The sequence below is a fragment of the Tribolium madens genome, unplaced genomic scaffold, assembly GCF_015345945.1.
Source record: "Tribolium madens isolate multiple individuals breed KSU strain unplaced genomic scaffold, Tmad_KSU_1.1 Scaffold_1;HRSCAF=32;Tcas5.2_LG8, whole genome shotgun sequence".
NCBI lineage: Eukaryota > Metazoa > Arthropoda > Insecta > Coleoptera > Tenebrionidae > Tribolium > Tribolium madens.
In genome coordinates this window covers 9,912,297-9,923,948 of record NW_025400984.1, presented here as the reverse complement: position 1 = coordinate 9,923,948, position 11,652 = coordinate 9,912,297, and the positions used below count along the sequence as shown (strand labels likewise).

General features: G+C 31.4%; 3 protein-coding genes across 4 annotated transcripts in view; 2 read left to right on the top strand and 1 right to left on the bottom strand.

The window, feature by feature from the left end:
- Positions 1-3,685, top strand: part of LOC123016228 (estradiol 17-beta-dehydrogenase 11) — a 9,762-nt gene extending 6,077 nt beyond the window's left edge. The window contains exons 3-6 of the mRNA XM_044416490.1: positions 2,429-2,553; positions 2,605-2,715; positions 2,950-3,314; positions 3,409-3,685. Coding sequence (XP_044272425.1) covers positions 2,429-2,553; positions 2,605-2,715; positions 2,950-3,314; positions 3,409-3,589 — 782 coding nt within the window. The 3' untranslated portion in view covers positions 3,590-3,685. The remainder of the gene's footprint in view (positions 1-2,428; positions 2,554-2,604; positions 2,716-2,949; positions 3,315-3,408) is intronic.
- A 1,988-nt stretch (positions 3,686-5,673) lies between these two features.
- On the bottom strand, positions 5,674-7,224 carry LOC123003561 (clavesin-2-like). Its single transcript, XM_044396379.1, has 2 exons — positions 7,073-7,224; positions 5,674-7,022 (listed from the first exon to the last, which is right to left on the bottom strand). Exon 2 carries the CDS (start codon positions 7,016-7,018, stop codon positions 6,206-6,208), a length of 813 nt encoding a protein of 270 aa, XP_044252314.1. The 5' UTR covers positions 7,019-7,022; positions 7,073-7,224; the 3' UTR covers positions 5,674-6,205.
- A 2,702-nt stretch (positions 7,225-9,926) lies between these two features.
- Positions 9,927-11,512, top strand: LOC123003545 (androgen-induced gene 1 protein-like). 2 transcript variants are annotated; one of them, XM_044396361.1, is made up of 3 exons: positions 9,927-10,247; positions 10,750-10,854; positions 10,901-11,512. In XM_044396361.1, exons 1-3 carry the CDS (start codon positions 10,092-10,094, stop codon positions 11,333-11,335), a joined length of 696 nt encoding a protein of 231 aa, XP_044252296.1. In that variant the 5' UTR covers positions 9,927-10,091; the 3' UTR covers positions 11,336-11,512. The 2 variants fall into 2 exon arrangements, with proteins under 2 accessions (XP_044252296.1, XP_044252295.1); XM_044396360.1 differs by lacking the exon at positions 9,927-10,247 and adding an exon at positions 10,334-10,703.
- Positions 11,513-11,652: the final 140 nt, after the last annotated feature.

Here is an 11,652-nt window from a genome sequence, read left to right as displayed (position 1 = left end):
TTTTTTTAATCACTTGCTTTCAGAGAATAATAATTCATATAAATTAAAGTAATATAAAATGTGTGATCGTATTTTGAGAACGAAATTTTGTTTTGTTTTTGAGTTATGCGATATTTTTGTCAAAATTGCAACTTATTAAAAAAAAAAAATTGAAAAAATTAAATATAAAATTGATAGTTGTAATCCTTAGATCATAACCTTCATGAGAAAAATAGTTTTAGAGTGGGTTGCCATTTAAAAAAATATTTTTTTTATAGAACTCAAAAACAAAAGGAAATTTCGTAAAATTTTATTCTTGTTAAATCATCACATTTTTATAGTACTTTATCACTCATCAATTAGTTTTTTCAAAAAATAAATAGTTAAAAAAAAACATTCACCTGGTATAAGAGGAAAAAGTAATGAGTAATGTGAAAGAGAGAGTACTTTATCTAAAAATAATAAAGGTAAATTTAACACTAATAATTTTTTGTACAGCGGAGTAGAAATTTTTTACAAAAGCACGAAATTTGCTCACTGAGAACGACTTTACTTCTTTTTCTTTTTTTTTTCTCAGTTATATTTATATTTATTAAGAAATCGAAAAATATTGACTTGTTACTTTATCTATTTATTCAGGGCGAATAAACAGTATAAGTATCGAACCAAGCGTTTCCAAGAATAACATTTTTCGAAATTTCTTTTAGTTTTTGAATTTTGGAAAAATTATTTTTTTAATAGCAACCCACCATGATATTTTTTTATTAAAGATTATGATCTAAAAATAACCTCTAATTAAATAAAATTGTGTTTTAGCCAGTAGGTACTTTTTTTAAATAAATTGTTAAGTTGCGTTCCGAGCTCATCAGGAAGAACTTAACCGAAGTGGTCGTCCAAAATTCGAAAACTAAAAGAAATTTCCAAAAATGTTATTCTTAATAAATGGTCACATTTTAATTGTACTTTACGCTACACTAATTATTTTTTTCGTAAAGTGGTTAGTTTACGATAAAAACCCTTGGTTCCATACATTTTATTCACCCGGTATGTAGATAGTTGTAATTATTTTTATAGTACATACTTAATTAAACATCAATTAGTTTTTTTCAAAAAAAAATAAATAGTTTAAACAAACAAGTTTTTGTTGTTTTGTTGTTTGTATAGTTGAAAATTTCCCCAACTTTGACGCCAAATTTACAAATATTAATATACGACATTTACTTACTATCTTGCAATGTAAATATTATACATGTATTTTCAAGCAAAAACAGGTCGATTATGATCTCGAAGGGGAAGTTGAAAACCAACATTAGTTACATTTTAAGTTTCATCCCCTAGTCGCTAGCCACCCCTACTTTAGAATTTTAAATAGCAGCATCTCTAAATGTCGAAGAAAATTTTTTTTGTTGATTTGTTCTTCAGTTAGGGGTGGTTTAATTTTTGAAATTTTTAGTCCGAGTAGCCTTTGATTCAACTCAATTTAATTTAAATAAATGTATTTTTTTAATTACCTGAACTGTCAAATGGTAAATTTTCGCTGAATTGTTGACTTAATAAAATGTATTAGATGACACAAAATCAAAGTTAAAGGCTATTAGGACTGATGGAAATTTCTAAAATAAAACTACCCCTAACTCAAAAACGAATCGACAAAATATTTTTTTCATTTACGATTAGATAAGCTTTTTTCCACCCCTTCCAAAAATGTTTCAAAAAGTTGGAGGGGCTCTTTAAAATTTTAATGAGGGGATGAAAACCAAAACGTATTTAATGTTGGTTTTGAATTCTCCCATCGCAATCCAAATCGACATATTTTTTATTTAAATTAAATTGACTTCAGTCAAAAGCTACTAAGACTAAAAATTTCAAAAATTAAACCACCCCTAACTGAAAAACAAATCGACAAAAAAATTTTTTCTTCGACATTTAGAGACGCTGATTTTTTCTCTTTCCGAAAACGTTCTAAAAAGTAGGGGGTGCCATTTAAAATTTTAAAGTAAGGGTGGCTACCGACTAGGGGATGAAACTTAAAATGTAACTAATGTTGGTTTTCAACTTCCCCCTCAGGATCCTAATCGACCTGTTTTTCTTGAAAATCCATTTACTCGATGTCAAAAGTTATTGAGACTGGATCCTTTTGAAATGACAGCCCTGTATATCATTCAGTCAACTCGTCTTTGATTACTCTACAGAGTGATTCAAAAAAGTGAAAAGGACCCATGACAAAAATTGTTTGAGTCTTTTTTTCACGATATAACTCTAAAATAGTTAGTCCGTGACTTTCTAATCACCCTATATATTAAGCAAACTAAAGTAATTTTCCGTTTTTGGGTAAAGAAAAAAATGTTAAAAAATTAACAAAATCAGTAATATTTTGGCCTACGAAAAATAGCTAAATCAAAACAAGTTTTTGGTTTGGTTACTCAATTGGCAAGAAATTTTTTTTCAGCTGTTGAAGAAACCGTGGAATTAGTAAAAGGCATAGGCGGCGTCGCTTATGGCTTCAAATGTGACCTTGCGGACAAAGAAGACGTGTACAAAATAGCAAACACGACACGTCAAGAAGTCGGCGAAGTATGTCAAAAAAAAATCCCTAACCTTTAATTAACCTTAAAAAAATTCCAGGTTACTATTTTAATAAACAACGCTGGAATTGTTTCCGGAAATCTCCTTTTAAACACTCCGGACCACTTAATCAAACGCACATTTGACGTCAACATTTTGGCCCATTTCTGGGTATGTACTTCCCCCAACCTTACTTTTAGGAAAATTACGTTTGTAACTAGAATTTTCAGAATTAATTTTGAATGCCTAGGCTTGGTTACCCCTTGACGGTTGACATGTGACTTTTGACACTAGTTACTATATCTTTTGTTTGTCAACCAACTTAACCAAATTAATGACACGAATATCCCTAAATTTTAGGGAGTAATTTCTTGTTGACACGACAATAACTGCTTGATTTTCTAGACCGTCAAGGCCTTTTTGCCCCACATGATTGAGAAAAACCACGGCCATATTGTAACAATTGCGTCCATGGCCGGCTTTGTCGGGATTAATAAATTGGTGGATTATTGCGCCTCCAAACACGCCGCTGTGGGCTTCGATGAAGCCCTCAGAGTCGAGTTGGAAGCCCAAGGGGTGGACGGGGTCAAAACCACCGTCGTTTGTCCCTATTTCATCCAGTCGACTGGGATGTTCGACAATGTCAACTCGCGTTTTTTGCCCACTTTGAAGTCCAACGATGTGGCAGATAGGATTGTTGAAGGACTCCGGAAGGAGGAAATCGTCGTGATGATCCCCGGAGTTTTCAAAACCGGAATTATTTTCAAATTGTGAGTTGTACTATGTAAAAAAAGAGAAAGTAGGTCTAGCAGATTTGATTTTTTTTTTGCCCATGACCTAGAAAATGGTATTTTTTTGTTTCAGTTTATTCCCATGGGCGTGTATATCGATGTTTTTGAGAGGTTTGGTTCCGGATGCCGCCCCTCATCACCACCTTCCAGTGCAAACTAGTGAGAAAAGTGATTTTACAACTAAATCGGATATTTTGAAGAGTTCTCTAGCTTCGTTAGATCAACGAGAGGGGATTAGTGGAAAGAATCTTTAGTGATTTTTTTTTGTCAAAGGTTGCAGTCATTGGGTTTTATTGTTCGTTTTAAAACTGTGTGACTTTTAATTTAATTAAAATATTTTTATTACTAAATTGAGTTTGATTTTTTTGGAACCTCCAAACAAAGTTTCAAAGTTTTGTATACTCGTGCTTAGAAGTAGTCGTTGAAAAGGATTTTTTAAGGTAGCAACCTTGCAAAAATTCGAACAATCTTAACCTTAATCTTCCCTAAAAAATATTTTTTCAAACAAATGTGATTTGATGTAGTTTGAAAATTATTGAATAGAACTCTTGATATATTTTTAATTTTTTTTAGACTATTTTTGGTGATATTAATAAAAAAATGACTTATAATTTTTATAGTTTTGAAATGTCAAATTTGACATTAAAGTCCGTTTTAGAGTGAATTTTCAAAAATTCGAATTTTGAAAATTTGATGTCCGATTTTTTGACCATTTGTTGATATTTCAATAGGTGTTTCATAAGATTTGTATTTGTATTTGGATAAGGTGATTTTCTAATATTTACATAAACTGAAAAGTTGAGTGAAAATAGACGATAATCTTTTTTTAATAATAATTTAGTTTACAAGGTATGACCTTGATTTACGAATACATCAAGTGTGGATGATAAAAAAAGATAAAGATTTTCTGGTAACAATTTTTTTTTACCATTTTTGATCAAATTATTATTATTTTTTTTGATTTAAAGTATAAAACGGCCCTTACATAGTAACCTTACTTTCAATTTATTGTCACTAATGTTCCTGTCATTTTGACGTTTTGAAATGCCAAATTTGACATTAAAGCCCGCTTTAGAGTGCATTTTCAAAAATTCACAATTTCGATTTTTTGACCATTTTTTGATATTGCAATAGATGTTTCATAAGATTTGTATTTGGACACTAAAAAGTTGCCAAATTTACACCAGTTTTTACCAAATTACAAGGTGATTTTCCAATATAAACGAAAGTTTACGTTTTTTTACATAAACTAAAAAGTTGAGTTGAAATATAAGATAATCTTTTTTTAATAATAATTTAGTAATTTTCAACAAGGTATGGCAAAAAACAGAGTTTTTAGCTTAGAAATCTGCTTAAAAAGGCAAAGATCAAGTCATTTTCGGTCTAGTTCTGTTATTTTTTACACAATATTGCGAAATAATCGCGGTTCTTTTAGTACTAAAACTCATTTTCGACCAAATTATGTTCCCTGGGCTTACTTTTTAATTAATTTCGTCCAAAAATCAGTTGAATCTAACTTACCTCAATCTTCCCTAAAAAATATTTTTTCAAACAAATGTGTACCCCAAGCACCAAAAATAATTAAAATTAACAACGTAATTAATATGGAGTAGCAAACATAAAGCTTTTTGTTTTGAGTGACATTAATGACACTTTTTGTGTGAATTGGCCTTTAAGTTAAAGTTGCATTTAGACTGTTACAGCCTAAAAGAGTATAAATCAATTTTTATTTTTTTTATAATTACATTACAAGATAATTTTAGATAATTATACAAAATTACAGTCTAACATAAAGATACCATCTAATTATTAATTAATTTAAATTCGATTTGTCTCCAAGAAAAGCTGTAATTTTTTTTGCTCAAAGCACGTCAATTCTAATTACTTTTTTATTAAAGTAATTTGACACACGAATTTAGACCTTGATTGTACAAAAAATTTATGAATAAATTCGTTTTTAATATAAAACACTCCTATACCAAGAAACTTTTTTTTAATTTAACAGAATAGAAATGTTTAATTTTAGACAACCAATAATACAACATTTAGCTCGATCAAGTGACTACCTCCCATGAACAATTTTTTGCACAACGGTTTGTGTTATTTTAACTTTTTAATATTTGTTATGACAATTTTTAAATAATTAATAAATTTTACAAAATCAGTAATAACAAAATTAATATTGTTAAAATATGTTTTTATAGGCAACCAGTAATACACAACTTGGCTAAACCATGTGACAACATCTCATAAATGGTTTTTGCATTGTAACTTTAGACACAATTTTATTGACTTTTTTCACAAGAAATAAAAAATTGGGGTTATATCAACTTCGTTATTAAATCAGATGATAATTTATTTCGCTTTTGTAACAAAGACTTATAAAAACACTAGATTAATTTTTATGATGCTGTTTTTTTATTGAGGTGTCTCAAGTTACAGCCATAAACTCCCCTAAAAACTCGTGGACTCTTCCAGTTTTCTTTAAATAAATGACAATTACGTCATTTTTTGACAAGTAACTAACCCAACAAAGTTTGTGAGATTCAATTTAGAGAAAAAAATTTTTTTTTCGTTACTAATTGTTATAATAATAAATAAATATTATAAATACGATATTTTTTTGCTTTAATGGTATATTTAGTGTCAAAATCGCTATTCTTTGGGAAAATTTTAAGACGTTTTTCCATGACACTATAATTAGCTTTGATTTTCCTAAAATCCCCTAAAACACCTAGAAATAAATTCGAATTTGTTTAAAACGGTTGGCAATGATGCCAGTCACAATATTTGGCGCCATTTCCGTAAATCACAGCACTATTCAAACTATTGTCATGCGCAAACCCCCCACTTTAGCGACGTTGCCAATTTCACTCTCCCCTCAGCGTTTTAATCCAAATTTCGGGATTATAGCTCGGTTGTTCCCCGCCCAACTCGGCCGGTAAAATATCCTTGTGGACATAATCATGTAAAGTACTCAAATTATTCCCATGTACAAAAATCCGTTCCTTGATTTTCTCCTTGAGAAACGGTTTGATGAAAGTCAAGGCGGCTTCGACATACCACGGCTGACCAATAAAATGAATCCCTTTGAATTTCGCGGGAAAACAGTCTTGCAAACCTTCAATCATTAATTTAAGTATCGAAGGCTTCAAATTTGTACTTTGTCGGAAGGAAAATTCGGTCCAATCGACGATTACAACGAAGCCTCGGGCCTGATTGTGAACTTCGTTCACTAAGTGGTCCAAACTTAGCAAAATCGCGCGATAAATGCTAATTAAGGAGTAATCACAATCCCAATTTGTTGCATTCAGGATTAGGACACAGCGTCCTTTGCGGTCTTTCGAGGGTAAAACCCCCGGAAGACTGCTCTCAAGCGCGTTTTTAATATCGGGGGCTGTTGAGGTAAAGTTTTCAAAAATCACGTGGTTTTTCTTCCGGTAGTAGTAATAGTTTTGTACCAGAAGATAAGAATCCGGGATGTTGAATTTCCGGGCGAAGAGGAATTTCAGGAGGGTTTTGTCGTCGTGTGAAACGTTGTTTTTCAGTTCCAAATCGGTCGATTGCTGAATCATTGTTCTCAAAGCTTGAACTGAAAGGGTTTTGTCTTGGGGCTCGCTCCGGGGCGGCGGCTCCGGGACGATTTTTTCCAGCCGCCAGTCGTACTGGAGGTACTCCGCCATTAAACTGCAAAAATTCACTGAAAAAACAACACGATTTGGGTGATTTTCACTCACCTGTGTTGCAAGCACTCACATTTTATGCGAAACTTGTGATTTACAACACAAACACTGTAAATTTCGAGTGGAATAAAATTTCACTGGTGACTCACGCGAGACAGGGTCATCATGGTAAATGGTGAACCAACGCTGGTTAAATGGTGTGACGTCGAAGCCAAGGAGTGGGTTCATTTATTACGTGTTGATTCGAGTTTTGAATGCAAACAATTGCGATTTTATTGCTTGTGATTTTAAATTGTATTTTTTTTTTCAATTAAAATTTGATTGCTTTACGCGAATTGATTTTATGATAAAAAAGATAAAAGTATAGATTTTCTGGTAGATAATGGTAAATAAGATAAAAAAAATATGTCTGACTATTGGGCGAATTTTTGAAACTTGTCACTTGTCTAACGATTTTTTATTAATTTTTTTATTTTATTTTGGCGGGCAAAAATGGGACAGCTAGGTCAATATTGTGTGAAACGGCCCTTAGATAGTAACCTCACTTTCAATTTAATGGCACTAATGTCCCGTCATTTTGACGTTTAGAAATTCAGAATTTCGAGAATTTGATGTCCGATTTTTTGATTTTGGGATATTTTAATTGTTATTTTTTACATAAACTGAATGGTTAAATCCCAAGAGTTCAGTAAAAATATAACAATCTTTTTTTTAGTAATAATTTAGTAATTTTTGACCAATTATGGTGAAAAAAAGCTTAAAAATTTGCTTAAAAAGGCAAAAATTAAATCATTTTTGGCCCAATCCTGTAATTTTTAACACAATATTAGAAGTAATTGCAATTATAGCTAAAAACACATGTTGAAACGCCCGAAATATGCAAAAATAACGTTATTTTCGAATTTATTCGTTAATTTTTTGATTTGTTTTGGCGAAAACTCGCCGAAAAACCTGACTGTTAGTACAAAAACGCGCTTCAAWGCATTTTCGACCTAATTAAATGTTTCCTCGACTCATTTTGAATAATTTTGCTCAAAAAACAGTAATTTGAGTGAAATGAACGAAATAACATCAATTTCAATTTATTTTTGTGAATTTTAAACATGTTTGGATAAGATTTTGCCTCAATTTTGATTTAATTTTGTAATTTTTCGGCCTGTTTTTTTTGTTTTGTCCCAAAAATGTGCTTAAATAGTCGAAAAAAACAAAAATAACAGCGTTTTTGTCGTTCTTTGTTGGCTAGTTTTGGTTGCGACAAGGAGTGTAAGTTGACTTTTTTGCATAAAAATGTCAAATCTTGTTGATTTTTGCCGCTTTGTAACATAAAAAATCGACAACAAGGTCATTCCGTTGACAATAAGGGTGAAACGGCCTTTAGATAGTAAAATAACCTTACTTTAAATTTAATGGCACTAATGTCATCTTGACGTTTTGGAAAATTTGAAATGTCAAATTTGACGTTAAAGCCTGCTTCACAGTTAATTTTTAGAAAGTGGCAAAAGAGAGATTTTASTCTAAATAATGAAGAGTACTTAGTTAGAATACAGAAAAACTCAAGCTTCTCAAGGTTGAACTCAAAATTGACGCTCAAATTTCATTTAATTTGATTCTTACTGATTTGATCTAGTTTGATAATTATTGAATTCTTGATATATAATCTTTCATATTATTATTTTTTGGTGATATTAATTTAAAAAAATGACTTTTAAATTTGACGTTTTGAAATGTCACATTTCACATTAAAGTCTGTTTTAGAGTGAATTTTCAGAAATTCAAATTTAGAAAATTTGATGTCCGAGTTTTTGACCATTTTGGAATATTTCAATAGATGTTTCATAATATTTGTATTTGGACACTAAAAAGCTGCCAAATTTTCACTTATTTTTACCAGATTACAAGGTGATTTTCAAATATTGACGAAAGTTTACGTTTTTTTTAAATAAACTAAATGGTTAAAGCGAAAAAGTTGAGTTAAAATACAAGATAATCTTTTTTTAATAATAATTTAGTAATTTTTAACAAGGTTTGTCGAAAAAACAGAGTTTTTAGCTTAAAAATCTGCATAAAAAGGCAAAAATCAAGTCATTTTCGGTCTAGTTCAGTGATTTTTAACACAATATTGCGAAATAATCGCGTTTCTTTTAGTACAAAAACGCATTTTCGAGCAAATTATGTTTCCTCGGCTTATTTTTCACTTAATTTTGCTCAAAAATCAGTTAAATCAAGCGAAATGAACGAAATAACATCAATTTCAATTTATTTTTCAATTTGACATTTTGAAGTTTTTGAAATGTCAAATTTGACAGTAAAGCTCGCTTTACACTAAATTTTCAGAAAATGTGAAAAATTTGATGTCCAATTTTTTGGTTCAGTATAAGAGAAGTTTTAAAGTTTTTGTTTTGAGAAATTTTACTCGAGATAAAAACTGTTGTAATTTTCCTGATATGCATAGTTATCGAAAAAAAAAATAAATTCGTACAATTGGCCAATTTCTACAAGCAAAAAAACACAATTTTTGAATAGCCCTCGTATAAAAAAAAACTTTTTGAAACATCTCATAAATTCGACTCAAACAAAATAAATCTCAACTCTCTAGTGACTAAAACTATTCAGATTTCAAAATTTGAAAGTAGTGAAGTTTGTTCAAAAAGAGAAATAAGTCAATGTTGGTTAAAAATAAATATCCCCAACTTTGTCACCAAAATTATATTTTTTACGCATACTGTGACTAATTGCATACTGATAATTCGTAGTTATGGTAATTACGCCACTCAATTTTTTTAAAAATCGAAAAAAATATCCACTTTTCATATCTACAAGTGGGCTGATAACAGTAATAAGACTTTTAGATTTATGTTTCTAATTTCGTTTTTATTACACTGATATAATCGTGTAAATAATTATTTCTCGTGCTAGTCCCCTCTCAAACCGGCCAATTACATAATTCCCAATCAGAAGACCAAAACGTACGGAAATAAACTTTAACAATGTCTAATTCAGTGTAACAAGTGCTTGTGTGTGTTTCTATGCGATAATTTTTATCTATCCTAATTTAACCCCAAAGTGCTTCGTCATGTCTCTCGTTTTTCCCTTCCATTGCCTCACCCTCGTGGTATACACACTCGCCTTTTGGTACGACTTAACCTACATCGACATCCCTCACTTGCAACACAAAAGCGACATGAAATTCCTCAAAGGGCGCCTCAAATTCCTCACAATTTGGAACATGGTAAGCTCTCCCGCCAAAAATTTCAAACCGCTCATGGTTGGGCCAAAGTGACAGATCGCGTCCTATAATTAATTAAAATCACTCCGAATAAACATAAACCTTTACAATAATAACATTTAACATCAATTTGATCGTAATGGGGCGCAGGAACTTGTCTCGAGTCATACAAATTAAATTAAGTTTGGGTTAAATGTCCGATCGCGTCCTGTCCTCAATCGCTAACCTTTGCCCCCCGATGAAAGTTTTTAAGTCTTTTTCGAGCGATTGGCATGTTATTTGAAGCGAGGTAATGGTAAAATGGGTGTGAAAACTTTGTGTCATGGTCTCGCAGCGTTGCATTTCTGGTTCGGGTGTTATTACGACTGGAATTATGTCCAAATACCGTCAGAGGTCCACCGAATGGGGGCCTCATTCGGTAAAAGCGGAAAATTGAAGTTTTTAACCTACTGGGATGCGGTTAGTCAAGGTTAAACCAAAACTGTGTAAAATCCCCCATTTTCAGCTCCTCCAAGCCCTCTTTTTCACCATTTGTGTCATCAATGATCTAGTGGGGAGCAACGAAGAGGCCCCTAAGAAGACACCACTGATTCGGAAAATTAAAGATTTGGTTGGTAGCACTTGTATCATCACAATTTAATAACACATTTTTGCAGATTTTGCCATGTTTGGCTTTCCCTTTGTCAATGTTTGTCGGCCTGACTTTCTGGGGGATTTACTTTGTTGATCGTGAATTGATCTTCCCACAAGCTTTGGACAAGTTTTTCCCCGCGTGGCTCAACCATGTCATGCATACCAACATAATGATTTTCATTTTAATCGAACTTTTCACATCGTACAGAAAATACCCAACGAGGAAAGTGGGTCTTACAATTTTGACCAGTTTCATGTTGGTATACCTGGTTTGGATTCACATCATTCATGCCTACTCGGGAATGTGGGTTTACCCCATTTTGGAAGTCTTGAATCTTCCATTGCGGATCGTTTTCTTCATAGGTTTGTTAGGCTTGTCGACATCTCTGTATGTAGTAGGGGAAAAATTGAATGGAATTGTATGGAGTGAGAAAAAACACAATTTGAAGAAACGTTAATTTAGGCGATAATTTAGCGTAGTTAAAAGTGCATTTATATAAATTGTGATAGTCTGCACTGTTGATTTTGTAAATTGTGGCTTAATTTATGTGAGTGGTCATTCACTTTAAAAAAATTCAATTGTGTTAGATTGTGCCTGAGGAAATTTGGCAATAAATTCCTTTCTTATATTTTAATAAATTCCACTAAATGTAGTAAAACAATAAAACTAATAGTAGTAAACAAAATGGTTTTATTATTAAATATGGTAAAATAAACAAATAACCAAAGTTATGCAACCAGTAATACACCACAACTCATTTGATTCAAAATAATT